This window comes from Leuciscus leuciscus (genome assembly GCF_965113295.1).
Source record: "Leuciscus leuciscus genome assembly, chromosome: 17".
In the NCBI taxonomy this organism is placed as follows: domain Eukaryota; kingdom Metazoa; phylum Chordata; class Actinopteri; order Cypriniformes; family Leuciscidae; genus Leuciscus; species Leuciscus leuciscus.
This window is the reverse complement of record NC_138741.1, coordinates 14,288,777-14,312,919: the sequence shown is the minus strand read 5'-3', so window position 1 is coordinate 14,312,919 and position 24,143 is coordinate 14,288,777. Positions and strand designations below refer to the sequence as shown.

Genomic DNA, 24,143 nt, shown 5'->3' with positions numbered 1-24,143 from the left:
TCTCGGTCTTATGAATGAAAAATTAGACATCAACATAAAGAGCTTAAACATAAACAGTGAAAGTGAAAAGTTTTGGACACAATCTTTATATTACAATTTCCTTGATTTAGGATAATACAATTATTAAGCACTAATTAAAATAATTCCACAAAGATTATGCAATAAGCCAAAAATGCTAAACAAACCAAAACAAAACGTTTGCATGAGACATTATCTCAACTAACTTCATGTGGTGCATCTAGGGATACTTTTTAAATAGAAAGGTGTTCCCATGTATACTGGGAACTTGTTGGGTATTTTTCTTTCTTTTTTTTACCATTTGGTTCAACTCATCCACTCTGGAAAAAACAAAACATTAGTTTTGCAAAGTGTAAATGAATACTTATGCACAGTTTAAATGTGCCTGTGATTTCAAGCATTTAAACTAAGTTTAAAATACTATTACATTTTAAAACAACCGTTTTCTTTCTGATGGCAAAAATAATTACTCGTCTTCAGTCACACGATCCTTCAGAAATTATTCGAATATGCTGATTTCTTATCAATGTTTAAAACAGTGGTGATGCTAAATATTTTTGTAAAAAAAAAAAAAAAAAAATTCTTTCAGGATTCTTTGAATAGACATTTCAAAAGAACAGCATTTATTTGGAATCTTTTGTGACATTATAAATGTCTTTAACTGTCATTTTTGATCAATTAATAAAAAAAGGAAGAACTTTTGATCGATTATAGTGTAAATTCAAGTGCATCCAAACATCTGTTAGTGTACATCATCTGTAATATGACCACAAAATGCTGAGAAACTTATTGTAAACATTTTATTTGGAAGTTTGTCATGACTAAGCATGGAGCAAAGACCGCAGAGTTTAAGTCATAGTTTAATATGCGAGTACACATTTAGCTGCGTCACCACTTAAACCACACTGGCTTAGCATTACATGGCCAGTGTACCACATTTATCACTTTAATCTGACTTACAATATGGTCTAAGTGCAGAACTTAAACTAGTGGGGTAGAATAGGCCAAAACTATGGCAAATGTAACGTACATAGCAAACACAACTTGCAGCAATGCTTACATGGTCATTTAAATCTATTTACATATGATGCATTACTGAGGTGTCAAAATCTCAAAAAGAAAGACTTCACAGTCAGACAATAAAGAAAGAGGAGAGGAAATGAAACATCAGACCTAGCACTGAATTAATATTTAGTTATCTATGATAGAATACTCATCAAGATGCGTTCTTTATATGGACGTGTATATGAGGAATGCTTATCTAGCATTAAAATAGTTTTCTCATAACAGACTATGATAGATTCTATCAACCAAGTAGTAAGTTCAAATTGTTTTTCTGTTTTAAGAGTTTAAAGTCAAACTGTCCTTTTAAAATACCTCACATTAAACTGCAACACATCACTACAGTGTAGGCAGAGGCAAGTCAGAGACCATGCTCTCTATACAACTCATGTCTTACAGATATTTGTCAAATGCTACCATGATTTTACTCCTGTCAAGTATTTAACAAGGTTCAAGTGTATTTACAGATAAAGCTGAATCCCTTAACTTCCTTAACTATAGCCGACATAAACCTAGTTCCTTTTCTCATGACCTCCCCCCCAAAAAATGCCTTTCCAAATGCCCTTTGTTAATCTAAGCTAATATTGTGATGTATATTTCCTGTACCTATAATTATGTGTTTAATGAAATGAGTTTGGTCAAATAGGAGATATTTACATCATCTATACTTCTAAAGCAGTAGACTACAGCTACAGTATAAACAGATTCACATTAAACATTTCCCTATTTAGTGAGCAAAGTGCATTAGGATACACTACCATTCAAAAGTCTGGGGTCGGTAAGATTTTTGTAAATGTTTTTGAAAGCCAAGGCTGCATTTATTTGATCAAAATACAGTAAAATCTAATTTTGTGAAATATTACAATTTAAAATAATTTTTTTATTGTAATGTATTTTCAGCATCATTACTCCAGTCTTCAGTGTCACACGATCCTTCAGAAATCATTATAATATGGTGATTTGGTACTCAAGAAACATTTCTTATTATTATCAATGTTGAAAATGTTTGTGCTGCTCAATACGTTTGTGGGAATAGGGATTCATTTTGTTTCAAGATTCTGTTATGAATAGAAAGATCAAATTATTTGAAATAGAAAATGTATTTACTATCACTTGTGATCAATTAAATGCATCCTTCCTGAATAAAAGTATTAATTTCTTTAAAAAAATAAAAATAATAACACAACTGCCCCCAAACTTTTGAATTGTATAACAGAGCCTCATTCTTCAATCAATACAAGTAACAAAATATCTGCTCTAACTGTGCATGTGGATATCAAAACTTAATAAATAATATGGGTAAACATTTTCAGGTCACAAGGTGCACAAGGTAATCCCTCAGGTATGTTTCAACAGCGTAATATACTCATAAGGATTTGACTGACATGAGGGTAAGTAAATGATGACAGACTTTTCATTTTTTTTTCAGGTGAACTACTCCTTTAAGAAGAAATTAGTAAAGTGCCTATAAAGAAATTTCACAGAACAGTGATTCTGGGATGATTTGACTCAATTTGCGGCATCTAAATCACCTCCCACTCTTCCTCCAGCTCTTCTCCACTCAGAGAACCTGTGTTGCCATGGTTTTTGCTTCTATTGTTTAGCAGATTCTTGGTAAGGCGCTGGCTGAGAGCACCATTAGGAGCAACTGCCCACAGTTCATCCATCGGGGTCACTGCAAAAAAAGGCTGCTTGGTAAGTTTTGATCATTTACGTGTGCAGATGCTCATTTGATCATTTACCAATTATGAACACTAACCTGCGAGCCAGCTGACCAGTCCTGGGATTTTCTTCCAGTAGTCTCCAGCAGGGTTCTTCTCTGTAATGCCATATCGACGAGCCACTTCACCGTTATAAAGACGAACCCAAGCGGTCCTCATGCTCACAACCAGTTGACTTGCCTGAAGTCCTACAATTTGGAAAAAACAAACTTCAACCAATAACCAGTCAAACAAGTTCCTGCTCTAATTAAACACATATGAAAGTGAGTTGAACTCTGAATCAGGCTGACAGTTTCAATACAAGAATAATAAAAACAGTGAATGAGATTATGTAATGAAGGTATACCAGGAATGTGCTCCCATGCAGTCCCAACAGGCATCTCCTCAGTGATGCCGATGCGCACGTGCACATTGCCTCTGTTGTCCAGTGCCCACAGCATTCGGTCATTAGAACTAGTCTGAATCTTCACCAGATGAAGCCCAGCAGGCTGCTCAAAGAGAACATGAGAATAAAAGACTGCATAAGGCTGGTGAAATAATGACAGTGTATTCCAAGGGCTAAATAATCCCTTACAGGTCATGGTAGGAACTGTTCATAAAAATAAAAATATATATATTACTGTAAACAAGAAATTTAGTATGGAACCAGTATTCGGTTCAGTTGAAAAGCAATGCAACTGATTTAGATTTTCTTTTGAGTGCTTTTGAGTTTTTCTTTTTCAAACTTGACTAATTACACATTAATTATGATACTGGTTTGATACTAGTCACTAACAAAAGTTTGGAGTCGGTAAGATGTTTTTGAAAGAAGTCTCTTATGTTCACCTAGGCTGCCTTTATTTGATCAAAAATACAGTAAAAACTGTAATATTGTAAAATATTATTGATTTTAAATATTACATAAAATATTACATAAAATATTGATATTTAAATTATTGACTGCAGCCATTGCTCCAGTCTTCAGTGTCACATGATCCTCCAGAAATCATTATAATATGCTGATCTGCTGCTCAAGAAATAATTATTTGTATTTTTAAAACAGTCGTGCTGCTCAACATTTTTGTGAAAAATGTTTCTTTCAAGAATCTTTGATGAATATAGAAAGTTCAAAAGAACAGCAATTATTTAAAATTTAAATCTTTTTTTAACACTATAAATATCTTTACTGTCACTTTTGATCAATTAACTGCATCTTTGCTGAATACAATTATTAATTTATTTTTAAAAACTGACCTCAAACTGTAGTGTATTTAAGTAATATACCATTTAATCTGGATGCAAGCTCATGTATAAGTCTACATTACAGTGGTGATTTTGCAGCCAATACAGTCATGTCAAATGCTTGTTTACCTGTTCAGGTGGTTCAATGCAGATCCAGGCAGGGAGCATCATGCTGGGGTTCAAAGGTTGAGTTCCAACCCGAAAATACACCATGCCATTAGCATCACACGCCCAAACATTCTGACTGCCACAAGACAAACTGAGAAACCTCACGTTCCCTGTCAGGGAGCAACAGAGAAAGTTGTCAACACAAAATTCCAGTGAAATAGGATTGGCACATGAGATAAACCTGTATGACTTAGAAATGGCACACCTTTTATCCAAAAAACATATGATTGATCATTCATGTCTGTAGCACAAACCACATGGGATGAGTTACACGCAAAAGCCCCCAACCTAAAGTATGGTCAATTATAACAAGATTTATTAATACAAGTTTCATGTGTTGAAATTCATCAAGCACCTGGCTGTACTGGAAACATTTAGCCATCACAATCCATCTGAGGGCGACTGACAAAATGGACTGTGACCTTGTGAAGTGTGCCTGAGTTAAGCTCTAAACCATATATCACATCTAGCACCATTTCACAAATGTATATGTCAAGGACATCCAGGGCCATTATTCCATACTAAAACTATGTGTCCAGAAAACAATGTCCTTAAGAGAGCAGCCTACATTCATCTAAAACTGTACAGAGGTATTGTCTTCATTGCAGATATGCTCACTGAATATAAACCCAACAGATCACTCAGATCATTAGGATCATATCAGCTAGAAATACCAAGGGTTCATTCTAAACATGGTGAGTCTGCTTTTAGCTATTATGCCAGCCACAGCTGGAACCAGCTTCCAGAAGAGATCAGATGTGCTCCTACAGTGGTCACATTCAAATCCAGACTCAAAACACTTCTGTTTAGCTGTGCATTTACTGAATGAGCACTGTGCCGCTGTTCGTCCGACTGTTTGTACTGTACTGTATTTTACTCTATTTTTCTAAACTGTTTTAATTATTCTTATTTCTTTTAATTATTTTAATTTCTCCTATGTCAGCAGGGCATTTAGCCCGTAACTGTAAATGCCCACTCAGAAGGTGATAATGTGAAAGTGACGTGTATTAATGTGGGTTTGAAAGTAGAACAGTATTTAAATGACGATATTAAAGTTTTCGTCTGAGAAAGAATGTGAACGCAGTGCTAAAGTGCTAAAGAAAGTGAAAAGAACGTGCGAGTAAATGAGGGAGAAAAGAAAGTTAAAGGAAAGTTGATAGATGGAAGTCGTAAGAAGATTGAAGGTTAAAAGAAGGTTGAAAGATTTAAGTCTTAAGGGAATCCTTTGAAAGAAAGATCTATAATAATATTCTTTTTTTATTTTTTAAAAGTACTGTATTTTATTTTATCTTTCTAAACTGTTTTAATTATTCTTATTTCTTTTCATTATTTTAATTTCTTCTATGTAAAGCACTTTGAATTGCCATTGTGTATGAAATGTGCTATATAAATAAACTTGCCTTGCCTTGCCTTGCCTTGTACACTATGATATGATAGGGAAACCTTGACACACGTCATGGTACGTAATGAGGGCTTTGTGTTGAGGACTTTGATAGCAAATCTTAACATAATATGCGATACACTGGCACACATTCTTTCACAGTGTGTGATTACATATCTATGGGATAATATAAATGATCAAAATGCACTATATGATGTAAAATTTACACTACTGTTCAAAAATTTTGATTTTTTAAAATTAGAAATGAATACTTTTAGGGCACGTGATAGTAAAAACCTTTATAATGTAAAAAAAAAAAAAAAAATCCATTTAAAATAAATGCTGTTATGAAAAGGAAAGGAAAAAGTATCCTGGTTTCCACAAAAATATTATACAGCACAAATGTTTCTTGAGCACCAAATCGGCATATTCGAATGATTTCTGAAAGATCATGTGACCCTGAAGACTGGAGTAATGATACTGAAAATGCAACCACAGGAATAATTTACATTTCATAATATATTAAAATAGAAAACAGTTATTTTAAATTGTAATAATAATAATAATTCAAAGTATTACAGTTTTTTTATTTTTTATTAAATAAATGCAGCCTTGAGCAAAAACATAAAAAAAATCTTACCAACCCCAAACTTTTAAGCCGTAGTGTACAGTAAATATATTTATATATAGTACTTTTCAAAATTAAGATAAATGTATTTAGACACTTTCTGGTTTTCAGAAAAAGTCACAGCTAAAAAAATTTTTTGTTAACTTTGTTATATATAAAATTAGATGAGTACCTTTTTATTTGTAGCTGTTTAAATATAACTGTCATCCAAATGCAAAACTGAAAACAAAAAAAGTTGAGATATACTTTATCTCCTATTGATGTGGTGTTTCACATTCTTTCACTGGCTTAGTATGAAACACACCTATCTAACGAAATCAATACAAAAAAACAAAAGCGTTATGGGTGCCTGATGAGCACAATGAATGAAAACAATAGATTGCTTACATGTCGTCACACCTGTGGCCTTTGCACGCTGTGCTGATTCATTACCAACAGAACCAGATAAAGCAAAGCTGACGCTTCAGTTCACAGGATGGCCTTTTTCAAAACCATTAGTGTTTTTCTGCTGTAGCATTTTAAGTGTTTTCCAGAAAACGAAACGACTCATTGAGAACAAATACCACAGGACAAAGTTCATGAGACTAACTATCTAAAGAACCAGTATTTCATCTAACAAAACAAGTTATTAAACCAGCTGAACTCCAATAACTTTCATTGAGTCTCCATCCGTAAGCCTGAGTCTAAAAGTACAGAAAACATCATGTGCCCAGTCTGTACCCGATCTAAAAATGCTTGTGCATCTAGGACTAGTCCTAGACTCATCTTTCACATTGCCAATGCAATGCTGCCCTGACGCAAACAACCCGAGACGGACAGGGCTACAGCTGCTCTATCACATGGCTCTGCCTATTTGTGTCTCTATCCTGTCGTAGCAAACACACACACACACACACACACACACACACACACACACACACACACACACACACACACACACATGCCTTACATTGATTGCACTGAAGTGCAAGCAGTGTAATTAAAATATGTCTGATGTAATCAGATTAGACTGCAGCCTGCATTGTCATTTCACAGTGAAATGCTGCATTGATTGCATTTGGGAGAGTCTGACATTGTGAACTTGTGTCTCGTTACCAAATTCACTGATTAAAATGTGTGCTTAATGCATTCCTAAAGCCTAATCACTGCAATATTCAATACTAAAGGATTGACATAACCTTTGACAGTTAGCTTACAAGCTTTATTACAAAACGTGTTATGCAAGAACCACCTGCTTGAATTAAAAATATAAACACCACCCTTAGCAACAGGCAGTTTGGATACACAAAACCATGGCTTGCTATTCAACCTTCTAGAGGCTCTCCAATTCCAAGAAATGGAAATTAAGATGTGAAAGTGAAAGCTAAGTGTGTTTAGAAGGAGTATAGCTTCAGCAGAAGTGGAAGTGGGCTGGTTATTTGTGAATTTGACAAAAGTATGTCAACAGCAGACCAGACATGGTAATCTGATCTAGGAGAAGAGGGTCCTTAGCAAGGTATGCCAGACATGCGTCATTCTGTCACACCTGACCACTTGAGACCTTGAGGAACAGCAACATTTGAGCAAATTATCTAAATCATGTGTCAAACACGTCATCATAGGGACGATTAATATGTGCTATCTAATGCATACGTTAGTGAATACAAACAAGCAGCGAAAAACACTGTGGTGTTTGTCCTAATGTACAAAGAGCATTCTGTTTAGTTGTTGGTAAAATTAGTTACAAAACAAAAAATAGTGAATCTGATATATAGTGTACAATGGGGCTAAAGGCACCTTAAAGGACAATTCCGGTATTTAACACTTTGAGACTATTTTGTAGTTTGTTTTGGATGAACAAGAGCGGTGGACAAATACATTTTGACAATGGTTCCTGTCTCGACTTTTTGACTATTTTAGAATTGCCCATGACCGCTTTTGAATGGGAGTCTATGGCCATGCACAAACATGTCCTTAAAACAACCCTTAACGTTCGTTTTCAGAACTGTTCAACTCACCGAGTGGTTAGTGGTGTTCGTTGATGATTAAAAACAAATATATCGGCGCAATGTATGATTTAAATCCGTTTATTTTTCTATAGTGGAACTATTTTTTCAGATACCTCACAACCGCGTATAAACTTCCGCTCTTCGGCAACTTCCGTTGCTCTGCTCACGCTAGCCTTCTGAGAGACAGAGAACCGAGCGAAAAGACCTAAAAGACTACAACCAAATGTAAACAGCCCCCTTTCCGTTTCCGGGAGCGCAGTAATATCAACGAGCAATGAGTCCTCCAACGGAAATCAATGGGATTTTACAAAATGCCAAATAAAACACGACAGGAACTGTATTTCGCTACGCTACTTGTTTTGGAACATCAACGAACACCACTAACCACTCGGTGAGTTGCACAGTTTTGAAAACGAACGTTAAAGGTATAGCGGAGGATGTTTTACTTCCTGGTGGGTAGTCTAAACTATTGGTCCTCCTAATTGTCAATCATTCTGGTGAATCAATCAAACTTTTCAAAAAGTGGAGAGGGCGGGTCTTATCTAAAATTTGGAAAGATCCTCCGCTATACCTTTAAGGGTTGTTTTAAGGGCATGTTTGTGCATGGCCATAGACTCCCATTCTAAAGCGGTCATGGGCAATTCTAAAATTGTCAGAAAGTCGAGACAGGAACCATTGTAAAAATGTCTTTGTCCACCACTCTAGTTCATCCAAAACAAACTACAAAATAGACTCAAAGTCTTAAATACCGGAATTGTCCTTTAACAAAAATGTGCTTTTCAGTACTCCCATAAGTGTCTGCTTGCAGAAATATATATATATATATACACAGTATATACAGCCATGTGAAAAAAAAGGACCCCTTTTAGAATTGTATGGTTTATCTCTATCTGAACATAAAAATCATCTGGTCATTAGCAGGTTTTAAAATGAGGTAATGTGCAGATGAGCAACACCAAATGACATATTACACCGTGTCATTATTTCTTTAACAAAAATAAAGCCAAAATGGAAAAAACCATGGGTGACAAACTAAGTACACCCAATGATTCAATTGCTTGAAGAGCTTTTAGCAACAATTAGTTGAAGGAATCATTTTCTGTATGACTTTATCAGTCTCTCACATTGTTCTGGAGGCCGCTCTTCTTTACAACGTTGCTTCAGTTAATTGAGGTTTGTGGGCATTTGTTTATGCACAGCTCTCTTAAAGACCCGCCACAGCATTTCAGTCGGGTTGAGGTCTGGACTTTGACTGGGCCAGTGCAACTTTGATTCTTGTCTTTTTCAGCCATTCTGTTATAGATTTGCTGGTGTGCTTGGGATCATTGTCCTGTTGCATGACCCAATTTTGGCCGAGCTTTAGCTGTCGGACAGGTGGCCTCATATTTGACTCTAGAATCCTTATACAGAGTTAATGGTCGACTCAAAGACTGCAAGGTGCCCGGGTCCTGTGGCTGCAAAAAAAGCCCAAATCATCACCCCTCCATCAGCGTGATGGACAGTTGGTATGAGGTGTTTGCGCTGATATGCTGTGTTTAGTTTTTGCCTAACTTGGCGCTATGCGTTATGGCCAAACATCTCCACTTAGGTCTCGTCTGTCCAAAGCACATTGTTCCAGAAGTCTTGAGGTTTGTTCAGATCATGCAACTTTGCAAACCTAAGCCGTGCTGCCAAGTTCTTTTTAGAGAGAAAAAGCTTTCTCCTGGCAACCCTTCCAAAAATGCCACACTTGTCCCATCGTTTTCTAATCGTACTGCCGTGAACTTTAACATTTAACATGTTAACTGAGGCCTGTAGAGTCGCAGGTGTAGTTTTTGGGTGTTTTGCGATTTCTCTGAGCATTGCTCGTTCTGACCTTGGGGTGAACTTGCTGGGACGTCCATTCCACTGGGATGTCCACTGGCAGCTGTCTTGATGTTTTCCACTTGTGAATAATCTTCCTCACAGTAGAATAATGGACTTCAGATTGTTTGCAAATGGCCGTATAACCCTTCCCAGATTGATGGGCAGCAACAATTGCTTCTCTAAGAGGCATTGTGTTAACACACACCTGAATGCTCCAGACCAGCAAACTGCCAAATCTTCTGCTTTTATAGAGGTGATCACACTTCATCAAGGACATTTGATTAGCAGTGCCTAACTGCTACTTACACTCTTAATTCCTCCGGTAGCAGTAATGGTGTACTTAGTTTGTCACCCATGGCTTCTCCATTTTGGCCTAGCTTTTGTTAAATAAATAATGACACGGTATAATATGTCATGTGTTGTTGTTCATCTGAGGTTGTATTTACCTAATTTTAAGAACATATGTTTTTATTATGTCCTGATAAATAAAACCATAGAATTCAATAGGACGTCCTTTCTTTTTTACATGACTCATATATATATCTTCATGAATATAATATTTAATCTATAAATATAGGATATTTTCTTCATGCAGCTTCTTTAGACTTGGTGTTCTCAGATTACAAGAGTTTAAATTTAGTTTAAATGTATAGCTGGCATGTGATCCACTGATAAACCTCTTGTCTATGGAAAGAAAATTCTCTCACCAAGCTGGCTGAGGTCCAATAATGTCCAGTCAATTCCTGTAGAGCAACTGGCTGATAAAGTGCGGATGTGGACACGACCGTAGTGATCTATACCCCAAAGAGCGTCACGACAGGCAGAGAGCTGCACCATCTCTACGTCTGGGGGGAACTGTATGGTAAAGGGCCGCATCTGGAGGTCTTGGTTCCAGATACAGAACAGGTCTTTCCTGCTCTGACCTAACCACAGGAAACTCCCTGTGGAGACACCAGTGAGGTGAACAAATATGCTTGAATATACAGATTTTAATTGTGGAGCCAAAGTACAATAATATTTCATTGCTTCCTGCAAGACAACAGATACTACAGGGGTGTGAATATGAAGAAGACAAGATTTCTACATACCCTCTTTGGCTGGAACAGCAGAGGAGAACACAAAGACCCATTTCGTGGCAGAGGCTGTTCCTCTGGGTACAATACCCTTCCAAAATGTCCCTGCATTAAGGTGAACATCACCATAAAATAAATTTGTGACATTTTCAAACAAGAACCAATCAAAAGGTCCTCAGTCAATAGGACAGTATATTTCACTTTTAAGACCAAACTCATTGCATCATACCGATGAGGCTGCCCTTGGCAACGTGGAAGTCATTGCGCCCAGAAGCAATCCAAACGCCACTGGTGCTGACACTGATGAGGCTGGGCTGGCACTGGGAGTGCTGGGAGAGGAAGGCCACACGCAGACGTTCGGCCACCCGCTCTACCGGAGCTCTAGTGGCTGTGGCGACAGTCTGTGTGGCCTGGATCAAAGTCTGTAAAAGACTGCCCTGATCAAACACCACATAGTCTGTGATGCTCACCTAAATGAAAAGATGATGAGAAAAGAATTTGTAGAGTTAAAAAAAAAAAAAAATCACATTTAAGGCATTATTTTGATCAATTTGAAACATTTCTTGCAGGCTTAAAATTTTTTAATAAATTGAACCTTTTGGAATAATTCACCTTTTTACACAAAATGTGTGATTCATCTACAGAGAGTGCGTTAAAAACACAGCATGCAGTCAGAAAATCCGACCAGCTCTAGAAGAGGATTTACTGTGCATGTGAATGTGCATGTTACACGTACCTGCCACCAGTGGTCATCTTCACCCTGGGGTTTTTTTACCGTGACCCCCGTTCTGAACCATAAGCTGCCACTGGTGTCCAATGCCCAGACTGTGTTATTCTCACCCAGAGCAATACAGATGGGTTCCAGACCTTGGCTCTCACTATGGACATGCATATACAATATCTCAATGTTTACATTTATTTCTACAGCCAAATAAAAAAAAAAAGAGTAAGATCAGATCTTGCTTGCAGTGTTTTAGTGGGACAAACTTGCGGGAAAACAAACCATCTAATTCTCACAATATTTTTGAGATGATAGTATGCTGATTTAGTTATTGCTTTGACATGACTACTCAAACTAAGGTCCGACTCCAAAATCACACCAAGATTCCTGACTTGAACCCCTAGAGTCAAGGTATGCATTCGCCTTGAGAATTACATTTTTGTTTCTAAATGCAATGACTTCGGTTTTGTCTTTGTTTAACTGAAGAATGTTTTGGCACATCCATGCGAAGGGAAGGTCAAAATGCTCTCCTCTTCAAAAACCATGAACTATGAACCATGAACTATGCAAGGTTAAAGGAACTACGACCCAATTAAATATGTCAAATATACATTTAAAAAAATATGAATACATTTCTACTCAATTATGAAATATATATTGCAATGTTAAGGACATTTTTGTTTACTTATTCAATAGCTACAGTATGCTGTCCACTTTATTTTTTAATGTATGAGTGAGTTTGGCTACTTGTGACTCGAATGTCCAAGGCTTCCAGTGTCCAGTCCAGTTATTTCAGCTCTACAAAAATAAGTCAAGTAAATTTTGTATGTCTCCCCACATACTGTACAGCAGAATGACAATAAAGGAACATCTATAAACTTTCAATATTCCTAACCTATTCAAAGAAGTAATCTAACTATACATATATTTAACCTAAATACTTTAAATATCTACTTTTATTATCGTAATCATAACAAACATTTGTAGCGCAAATAGTTTTACCTTCTACAGCACTTTTTATTGTTCTGGTTATTTACGGCTAATGAATTGAAAGTCTCGTTCACAGAAAATAGCTTACTTCTATGTTGCAAAATAAGGTGGACACAGCTTTGATATTGCATTATCTGGCAACAGTGGTGCTGAAGTAAAACCAGTCGAAAACGAGTGCTTCATCTATTCACTATAGTGAATTTGCTACCTGCTAACAGAAAACCACGCTGATAAACATACCTGACGGTGTCATACTTCCAGTGTTCCCCTTCCGCACAGTAGCTGCTGAGACCCTCTCTGTAAAACACGCCCCTCTGCTCGCTCAGTGCCCACACCACACTGCCCCGTGCTGCTATCTGTGCCATTGGGCATGGACAGTCCACCTTCACTGACCGCGCACATGGCCTGTCCACACTCAGCCCTGAAAACACACATAGAGCAACAGTACAATTCTAGCTGCTTTATGCATATTTTCATGGTACAATTTTCATGGTGTGTTTATAGTAAAATGTTCAGGGTACTGTAGTTAATGACCTCTACTGAACTGGTAAGGGTGGGGAAGGAATGATAGTCTAGATGATTATGCTCTTCATTATTGCATAATCCCAAAGCACAGCCCAGCTCAAAGTTACATTGCTTTAGAGCAAAACATGTGACAAATGAAAACACTAAGAATAACAAAGAAAAAAAAAGAAAAAAATATTGTTTTTGTAATTGGTGTCAAAGGAATAGTGCCATATTTTGGTGCCATCACACCCATACATTTTCTTTCTTTTGTAAACCACGAACAGATATTGTGCTTGCTCTTTTTCATTTAATTAAACTGTTGTATAAATCAGACTTTGCCTGTTTTTTGTTGTTTTTCCATACAAAGTCATATGGACCACTTTTATGATGGTTTTATGGTGCTTTTGCATCTTTTTTTCATGAAATACTCAGTCCACATGGGAACTAACTAACATAATAAACAACTGCATAAATAAATCACCTTTTGTGTTCCATGGGAGAATTAAAGTCACATGAGTTTGGAACATCATGAAGGTGAGTAAATAATCATTTTAATTTTTTGGGTGAAATGTCCCAAACACAATGAGTTATTTTTCAAGTACATACAGCACTCTCTAGTGGTCAAACAGTTAAATAACACGAAGCAGATTTCTGTCTTTGGTTCTCTCTGGTCTTCTTTGGTGATGCGAGTACTTTCTTTGAAGTTAAAATACTTTCTTCTATCCGAGCTGAATATACAGAGACTATAAGACACTTGTTGGTTTAACAAGGTAAACACTTGCTCTTGTGGAGCTATCAAAACATTGCTCCGTTTAACTAATGAGTTTGAGATGGGACTATCTGTTTATCTAACCAGTAGAGGTGTTTAGGAAAACTGTTTGAAAATAATAATTTTTGCAATTCTGTTTGGTGACCGCAAAGTAATTTTTTATATAAGTATTATGAATTAACGTCAATACAGATTACTCAATTACAAGCTTTAAAGAGTCATTAAGCAGATTATGTTATTGTAATGCGAAGATAGTATGGTGTGTTTATTGTCACACCTGTCTGTAGGTACAGGTCTCCATTAGTGCGAATGATCCAGGCTGTGTCATCACTAAGTGCCACAAATGCAGTGTCATCCAGGGCTTTGTACCAGTGTCTCTTTCCCTTGATGGTGACTTTCCCGCAAGCGTAAGCAGTCATGGTCTTCTGCTCCACCTTCCACAGCAATGACCCTGAGAAAACACATCAGCGAGATCAGACCAAAACTGTACATTTACTTTACATTTACAAAATATAGATAAAGTATTTGTTTTTGAAAATGGGCTGAACTAGAATTATTTAAAACATTTATTTTATTTATTTTTTACTCTTTTATTTTTTACAGTTAGGGTTATATATATATATAAAATTGTTAGACCCATTTCTCAATACTTAAATCACTTTTCCAAAACTCCACTCAGAGTGGGCTAAACTGTGGATTACTTATCATTGCTTTGGCACAAGAATGCATTCAATGACTATCTTTCAAATTACATGAATTACATTTTTACCTCTTATACACAGCCATGTCCGAGTGATCTGATCTGACGTGTACGCAGACTGGTGCATAGATATATACACTAGACGTCGCCTTAAAGACATTCGTTCCAATGAACTGCCGTAGACAAGGCGACTTCTAGTGTGTATATATCTATGCACCAGTCTGCGTACACGTCAGATCAGATCACTCGGACATGGCTGTGTATAAGAGGTAAAAACGATATAAATACTGTTCGTTTTCTCACACAAACCGCTCGTTTCGTGTCTTAGGCCATCAATGTGTACTTACGATGGGGAATTGTTTAATTTGGACGACGGGGAATTGTTTTAATTTGGACTCTGTGCATACTCTTTGAGGTGGTGACCATCGACCTGCATTATATGACTGACAGACAAGAACGGTTTGACCTAAAAATATCAAAATTGAAACTACTGCGGAAAAAAAGACACCTACATCTTGGATGCCCTTGAGGTAAGCTAAAACATACCAAAAATTAATTTCAAAGTGAACTATCCCTTTAAGAGCAATACTGGATAAAATATTATTTCCAGGACTAAGCTTAGTCCAGAAAACCATAAACTAATATTTGTTTAAACAGGTGTATGCTTATTTAATAACAAACCAAATCTAAGCCCCTTACCTGATGGGGACAGAGCCACCTGATGGACATTTTCCTCAAACCTCTGCCAGCTCAAGCTACCGTTAAGAAGACTACTACAGAAAAGGGCTCCTTTGAAGTCCAGACACCAGATAAACCTGTCCGTCACTACTAGACTGAGGATGCCATAGCCAGGCCCACTGTAGCCCATCCAACTTTCAGCCAACTTCAAACGAGAAATACATACAGAAAGAGATTTAAATAGATAACACAGAATACATGACATCAGTATCATTTAATATGGTGATTCACAAACACACACACAAAAAACTGTCAAGAACATTACACTGCCGTTCAAAAGTTTGGGATCAAATACTTTTATAAAATGAATACTTTTCTTCAGCAAGGATGCATTCAAATGATCAAAAGTGACAGCAGACATTTAATGTTACAAAAGATTTCCATTTCAAATGAATGCTGTTCTTTTGAACTTTCTACTCATTAACAAAAATCCTGAAAAAATAAATATCAGTTTCCACAAAAATATTAAGTAGCACAACTAAGGAGTAATGATGCTGAAAATTCAGCTTTGCTATCACAGGAATAAATGACATTTTAAAATATATTAAAACTAAACTGTACTTTAAACTGTAAAAATATTACGGTTATTACTTTGTTTTTGATCACATAAATGCATTATTGGTGAGCATAAGAGACTTTTTTCAAAAACATTAAAAAAAAATCTTACTGACCCCAAACTTTTGAACGATAGTGTATTTTACACAATTATACAAAAAAAAGTAACTGCATTCTGATATGAAACAGATTTCTGATCTATAAGTTGGTTAGCTCTCTAACCTGATCAGCTTTGAGGAGCTGCGTCTCTTCATCCTCTTTCTGTTTAGCAGATGAGCTCTGTAGACTCAGAGCGTTTAGTCCATCCCCCAGACTAGAACTGGATGGCACTCCGTGTGCATAGATGTCCTCCTCGTCACTAGATGGCGTTGGCTCAGGTTCCGGGGAGTAACCCAGTGGTCTAATGGGATCATAAGATAAGTCCAAATTAAAGTCCCCATGTAAACCATTTTTAAAATGTTGCTCTGAATCCTCCTGGGCATCATTGCCCTCCTTCATGACATCCTGCTCATCAGCTGCCTGCATGTACGAGAAGGTGCATTCTAGCAGCATGTCCACGTCAGGCGTCGCTGCAGTTTGCTTGTTTTCTGCAAACACATTATCACTGTACACCTGACACTCCATGTCTTGTAGTGACAGTGATATAGGGCAAGGCAGTAAGGTCTCTGCTGTTTGGTTAACTGGATCCTGTTGAGTCTCTGGACTCTGTAAGGGTTCTGATGGGCTCTGAATGGGGATAGCATCAGAACTGTGGAATTCTCCGCAGACGGAACCGTCCTGGTCGGGTGAGCAGGTGCTGTGCAGGTCGAGGCTGGTGTGGTCAGAAGGAGCCTCGCTCATGGGTGTGTTTAGAAAGTCACTGCCGGCACCATCCTGGCTGAAAATGCTCTCCGACCAGCTGCCGCGCTCGTTGAAACGATTCCCGCTATCTACAGTTTTACAACAATTTATGGAGTACGTCAGTGGATCAAATTCATACATCACATCACACCACATCATGTGATATTAATCCTCTTACCTTGCCGTCTCCTCTTGCCTTTCTTCTTCAGCTTGACGGCCTTGACCACCAGCTCCTGTTGGAAGTCTTCTTGGGTGATGGCGCTGTACCTGCTGGAGGAGAGCTCTGAGGTGGAAGCCTCTGTGGCGGTGAGCATGCCCTGTGCGCTCTCCCATGAGGTGATGGAGCTGCTGCGGCTGCAGGACTCCACTGTACCCAAACTGGCCCGCTGCTGCTCCAAGTCCTCTGCCACCTCCAGAGCCTCAACCGCATGACTGAATCCCTCAAAATGCTGCTGCTCTTCCACCTCCTCTGACTCCTCAACCCCATCATGTACCTCCTCTGAGCTGGGACTCGCTTGAGTCTGCTGCTCTGTAATGATGGGCATGGTCCTGATTGGCTGAGCGGTTTCCACAGCACCATTAGGAGGCAGCAAAATGGTGGGTGTGGAAAGAGGAGATGTAAAACGGTAGGAGTGGTCTAATACTGAGGGGAGAAAAAAAAAGCAAAGATAAGTAAGATAAAAAAGCATTATTGACACTTTCTGTTTGTCAAAAGTATTGGAACATGTTCATAGGACACCTGTGTAAACTCACACTGGCATCTATGCTTATATTAATCTTTCTGTCTCATACTTATCCCAAGGTTAACGTTCCTTGCCACTGTTACCTTTGGCACGCTTAGTTTAATATTATCTATACTGTTTTCTGCAGTGCTTCTTATAGCTGAATTGAACTCATTTCATAATTGATTAATTTTACTCATTTAATGAACTGAACTGAATCAACGCTGAATAATGGCACTATTGTCCTATGTGGAGCTGCTTTACAGCAGAATTTAAATAATCTTGCGGTCAAAAAACAGTTGTCAGTTCTGTGACATAATTTCTTTGAAAATGCAACTTGGTATTGAACTTTGCTATCTCATGCAATAATAATCATCTATTTTTTTAGTGTGACTTAAGTGTCCAAACATTTTTTTGGGACCACTGGTGGCAAAAAGTCATGAAAATAATACTTTTATTCAGCAAAGATACATTAAATCCATCAAAAGTGACAGTAGAGACACTTACTGTATAATGTTACAAAATATTTATATTTCAAATAAATGCTGTTCTTTTGAACTTTCTATAAATCAATTATTCCTGAATGGTTTCAACAAAAATATTAAGCCGTACAACTTTTTTTAGAATTGATAACATTGAACATTGAAAATAATAAGAAATGTTTCTTGAATAAATTACATTTTAAAATATATTGAAAAGAAAAGTTTTTTTGAAAGTTTTTTTTTAGGTATTTTAGTTACGTTTTTTTAAACTGTAATAATATTTCACAATAGTACTATTTTTACTGTAATTTTGATCAAATAAATGCAGTTTCGGTTAGCATAAGAGATAGTTTCAAAAACATTAAAATGATTGACCTCCAAATTTTGAATTGTAGTGTATCTGCTAAGAACTTAAATATCATCTATTTGTTACACATTAACAACCACAACTCATAAAGCTACTATTCATACCAGTCGACTCTATGAAGGATAAAAAAATAAAAAAATAAAAAATAAATCCAATTATCAGAGTGCCAAGGGCAAAAGAGGCTTTTTCCTATCCCTTAATATCGGAATACTGCTGATGGAGCAAAGTGCATGACTAAAACTGCCATTATGGCATCAGTACTGCAACTCACAGTTGGAAACCAATCCCTCAGGGCAATTTGAGATCCGCAAAATGTCCCGATCTCCTTTCAGAATGAAGATTTCATTCTCAGTGCACGACACAGACACTATATCTCCACTGCTTTCCAATCCTCCAATGATGACCTTAATGAGCAAATGAAATAAGTGAGAAACAACAGTACAAATTATGTTTGTATTGGCAACATTTCAGTTATGGATATCATTTAAATCCAAATTGTGGATTCATACCTGATTGGTACAGTCCACAACATAAACACTATATTCGTTCCAGCTGAGGACCCAGCCCTCCTTCAGGAAGCAGCTGACCATTCCTAACTGTCTTTCTGAAGGTCTGTAGCCACCGGTGGGGCCTGAACGTGGGAACAGCTCAAACTGAGGTACATCCTGATTAAAAAGGGGCTTTAAGACATGAGTCTCCCCAACACGTCCTCGCACATCAGTCCTCCAGAGACGCAACCCTGGCCTGGCTGCGTAAACCACCAGATCGCTCTGCTTGCAAAGAGCTGGCTGGAAGCAAGCACCAAACTTGCCATTGCTGTAAAAACAAGCCAGATATTAAGAATTAAGCAACTCAGAGTGGAGAAACCCTGATAATGATAGCGCACTTTCAGGCGAAGATGGATTTAAGATGTCGTACCTTTTACGTGGTTTAGTGCCCAGCTGCTGATGCGACTGCTCTTGCGTGTAGAAGAGCACTGAGCGCTGACAGGACGAAACCAGAAGTACTTTCTGACTATATTCCAGCTGAACTATTGCTGAAGTCTCTTCAAAGAGGACCACTGGATTACAAACTCCCTAAAAGACCAATGCATACACACACACACAAATTAAGCCATTAGACAGTCAAACAAATCAGATTTTAGACAGACAGATTTCTATTGTCTTACTGTAAACATCTGAAATAGACTACTTAAAGGACAAGTTCGGTATTTTACACTTAAAGCCCTGTTTACAGATCGTTTCTGATGAAATCGAATGGTTAAGATTAAAATTTGGACACATGCTGCTGTCCCGAGAATTTTAGGTTTCTTTCGCTTCTCCCCCCCACCTACAGAATGGCTGCATATGGGCACTGGAACAATCCTTCCAAAAAACGCATTAAACTTTCGTTTACAAAGACGTGAAACTCACCGAGTGGTCAGGGGTGTTCACTGATATGCTCACACAAAAATCGCTGCAAAAGATGCTTTCCAACAGGTTTTATCGTAGTTTTTGTCCAAGTTTTTTTTTTTTTTTTGACAAAAACTACGATAAAACCTGTTGGAAAGCATCTTTTGCAGCGATTTTAGTGTGAGCATATCAGTGAACACCCCTGACCACGAAAACGAAAGTTTAATGCGTTTTTTGGAAGGATTGTTCCAGTGCCCATTTGCAGCCATTCTGTAGGTGGGGGGGAGAAGCGAAAGAAACCTAAAATTCTCGGGACAGCAGCATGTGTCCAAATTTTTATCTTAACCGTTCTATTTCATCAGAAACGATCTGTAAACAGGGCTTTAAGTGTAAAATACCGAACTTGTCCTTTAACTACTTATCAAAAGCTTACTTGGTCCAAGTCCACAGCAGAGTAGACCACCTTCCCTTTATCATCACCAGAGAAGAGCTTCATGCCATTAGCACTCCAGGCTAATGCTGTAATTGTGCTTTTGTGCAAGCCCACCACATCGAACCTTCTCAGCTACAGCAAGATGACAAAAATGTGACACCATGGCTCATTTACTAATAAGATTCATTAATCAAAAATCAGATTATCAATTAGACAAATAGTCTATGCGTTTTCCTTGTAGTAGGGACAAAAACAGCTACTTTAAACAGACCTAAAATAATGTTATGGAATAATAGTAAAAATGCTATTTAGTCAACCCTTGCTATTCCAATTAAGTATGTATTAACATGAAAAGAACAACAAAAATGATTAAACCTAACCACTAATTCAATGAAATTCTTCATACTTGAATGCCGTAATCAGAGATGAAACTGTACCTGTTTATTTCTGCCAGGCAATGGTGACACAAGCTGAAAGAAAGCAACCCGGCCTGATGCCGTTCCAACAGCCACAAGATCATCGAAACAACTCAGCAACTTCACAGCAGTAATTGCCTCACATTTACCCTATTAAAACATAAGAGGCATAAAACAGTATCAAATCAGATCCACGGTGAGTGCTGCAGAAGAGAGAGAGAGAGATAGAGAGAGAGGAAGAACTAAGCAGACTTACCTCTAAATTGTATTTGTTCATCTGGCTTACTCTCCTGCAGTAAAGGTACAGCATGCCAATGCTGCTGCCAATGGCTATATAATCATTGTTGCTGTCCAGTGCGGTCAAGTAGACCAGTACCGAACGGAAACCTTTCTGGATTTTAGCAGGGATAGCATTAAGAAGGTAGTAGAGTGGGCAGAACTCCCTTAAGGGCAGCGGTGCAGGATGGTTGGCCATGATCACCCAGTGGATCTGTACTCCCACTCCTGCTGAAGTCTGAGCAAAAAAGGGCCAGACATTTCCAAGTACAAGATTATAAAAGGTTTATGCGTTGCTGATCATAATACAGAAGTTGCTGTGCGGCTTTATACTTTTGTTTATTTCAATCACATGGGCAGTCAGAAACACAGCTAGTCATCGATCTATCTTACACAACAAGTGACTCGTGACTTGTGCAGCAGTATTAAACGCATCCAAACATCTGTATGAACTAAATAGTGAGCACACCCACAAGCAAACATTAACCACGCCTCAAATACACAACACAAGAGAACATCTTTCCAACATTATTGAGGCTTCATCGAGTTAAACACGGTTATGCAGAACAGTTAGCGTTTTATGTGTGGCCTATGCACTACTCTGAATACATATCAAAGACTAAACATACAAAAACAGTCGCTTACAGTTACAGTTAGCTGTACAAGGTGGGTAGGTTTTCTAGTAAGCGTACTCTATGCTGTAAACTAATTACATGAGCTTTTCATTTTCTACAAAACTTACCACCGGGAAGAGTTCACATTAATTCTGAACCGTAAACGTTTTTATAGTTTGGATGAGGGCGATCTGTTGACATTTCTGCTGCTTTGACAGATAGCTCTTGTTGACAGGCTCGTGTGTCTTCTTCGTTATGTTTTGGATCGAAACAGGAAAGTGACGCCAGCGACACCTACAGCAGCGGAAATGAAACTCACATGATTTAAATTCCTCTTTTCTCATGTTTTGTTTACACAAATTTAGATTTCTTAAAATTGCTATTGTTGTGGCTTTTAAAAATGAAAATCCTTAAAGCAGCTGAATGCGCTCGAAATTAGGCTAACTTACGTTACTTGGAATTGGCTACAATTCCAAAATGATTCACTTAAGTTTAATTTAATTCATGTTGTAATTTGCTTGTCTACAGTTTGGATTTCTTTTTTCTAAACTCTTTTTTTAATATTTGAATAGTGCTTGTGCAATGTCAATGTATGTTTTGTTATTGGAAGAGGTTTAATAAAAGTTAAAAACAAATCCTCTTTTCTCTTGGAATTAGGCTACATTAATCATGCTGTCCTGCTTGAAATATTCTTGTGATTTATTAACCAAAAATATTCTATCTTAACATGGATTGAAACCAATGAGATGGAAATTATGCACAGATAATGAAATAGGCCTTGCGATATTGTCAGTGTAGGGGCATCAGCAGAACTGACAGTCTATATTTCATTAGCTCTGATATGCACTCAAATTAGGCCATAGAAAAAGACCACCAGGGAGACAGTGTTGGATCTGAAATGAAACAAACAGTACAATTACAGAATACATATATACCATTGTCAGCCTCTGACTAGTTTCTTCAAAATATTCTTCATCAAAAGGTCTGTTATACTGTAGATGTACTCTTCAGCATTATAATAATACAGAACACCATATCTGTTAATCAAGTCTACTGGCACAAACATAACAGGACAGGATCAATGTTTTTTCCAATCAGTATTCAGTCACAGCATGATCATCTATAGATGGTATACCATCATAATGTTGTTACTTACTGTAAAGTAAGTAAAAAAATAGGCCTTAAAAAATGACTAAGAATGATGATCGATATACAGTTCTTAAAAATTATACAGTTCTAAAAAAGAGACCACTGCAAAATTAGCAGTTTCTCTGGATTTATAATTTTTTTATATGTATCTGTTTAAGTAAAATTTATTTTATTTATTATTTATTTATTTATTATTTTAATTTTTTGATGTATTCTACGAACTACTGATAACATTTCTTCCAAATTTCAAATAAAAATATTGTCATTTAGAGCATTTATTTGCAGAATATGACAGCTGGTCAAAATAACGAAAAAAGATGGCATGTTTTCAGACCTTGAATAATACAAAAGAAAACAAGTTTATATTCATTTAAAAAAAAACACAATACTAACGTTTTAACTTAGGAAGAGTTCAGACATCAATATTTGGTGGAATTGCCCTGCAAGGGTGGTGTTCCTATAGTGGTTCAGGCTGCAGGACTGCCAAATGACTAAAGAAACGTTATCAGCAAGATTATAAAACTTTGCATTTCTTGTCTACTACCACCCACTGCTACTTATACCAATGGTGGAAATAAGCGCAGTTATAATATGTGGGAGAGCGTTGCTATAGTGTGACGATATTGTATTGCAACTAGTTAGCACATCATTTGTAACTGAAAGGGTTTAATGACCATATCTGATTAATGGTTACCCTTAAAATAATTACAAAATAGATATATGAGATGATAAAAACTTATACCATTAATCGTACCCAGCATATATGTAAAATGTTACCTGAGGGATAGAAAGAGAGAGAGAAGGTGTAGAGAAAGAGACAAAGAGAAGGCAAAAAAAGAGTGCCCCAACACACTAAAAAAAAAATGGTTCTTCAGCGGTTCTTCAGGGGTTCTTTGCGGTGGTTAAGGTGCTATATAGCACCACTACCATTTAGAGAACCTGTTAAGCCCAGTTTGGTTCTTCAGCGGTTCTTTAGCGGTTCTTTTGGGTGGTTAAGGTGCTATATGGCACCTCTTATGGTTCTACATAGCACCATTTGACAAAGGTAGGTGCTATATGGCACTTAAAGTGGTTCCCCTATGATTACAAGCCAATGAACCACTTTTAGTGCTATTTAGCACCATTTTTGTTTAGAGTGAAGAAAGGAACCCAAAAGGAAAAGAAGAGCCAGAGCAAAGAAGAACCAGCGAAAAAGAAGTGTCCAGAGCAATTACAATCGTGTTTTATCCCTTCCTTGCATGTGACTGAAACCCAAATGTGAGACATTCAAACTGAGCAATCAGATACTTACAACTTCCCCCACCCATACTTAAAGGTGTGTTAATTAGACCCGTGATGTTCACACATCTTGGCCTACAGGTCTCCATC

At 37.3% G+C, this 24,143-nt stretch overlaps 1 protein-coding gene across 2 annotated transcripts; it reads right to left on the bottom strand.

The window, feature by feature from the left end:
* Positions 1-804: 804 nt before the first annotated feature.
* On the bottom strand, positions 805-21,909 carry tecpr2 (tectonin beta-propeller repeat containing 2). 2 transcript variants are annotated; one of them, XM_082142599.1, is made up of 20 exons: positions 21,755-21,909; positions 20,993-21,250; positions 20,758-20,886; positions 20,321-20,452; positions 19,415-19,572; positions 19,006-19,312; positions 18,768-18,900; positions 17,104-17,568; positions 16,308-17,014; positions 15,492-15,675; positions 14,370-14,543; positions 13,057-13,237; positions 11,842-11,983; positions 11,335-11,575; positions 11,121-11,210; positions 10,740-10,973; positions 4,152-4,300; positions 3,148-3,289; positions 2,840-2,989; positions 805-2,755 (listed from the first exon to the last, which is right to left on the bottom strand). In XM_082142599.1, exons 2-20 carry the CDS (start codon positions 21,209-21,211, stop codon positions 2,604-2,606), a joined length of 4,089 nt encoding a protein of 1,362 aa, XP_081998725.1. In that variant the 5' UTR covers positions 21,212-21,250; positions 21,755-21,909; the 3' UTR covers positions 805-2,603. The 2 variants fall into 2 exon arrangements, with proteins under 2 accessions (XP_081998725.1, XP_081998726.1); XM_082142600.1 differs by having other exon boundaries at positions 20,993-21,240; positions 21,751-21,897.
* Between the last annotated feature and the right edge of the window lie 2,234 nt (positions 21,910-24,143).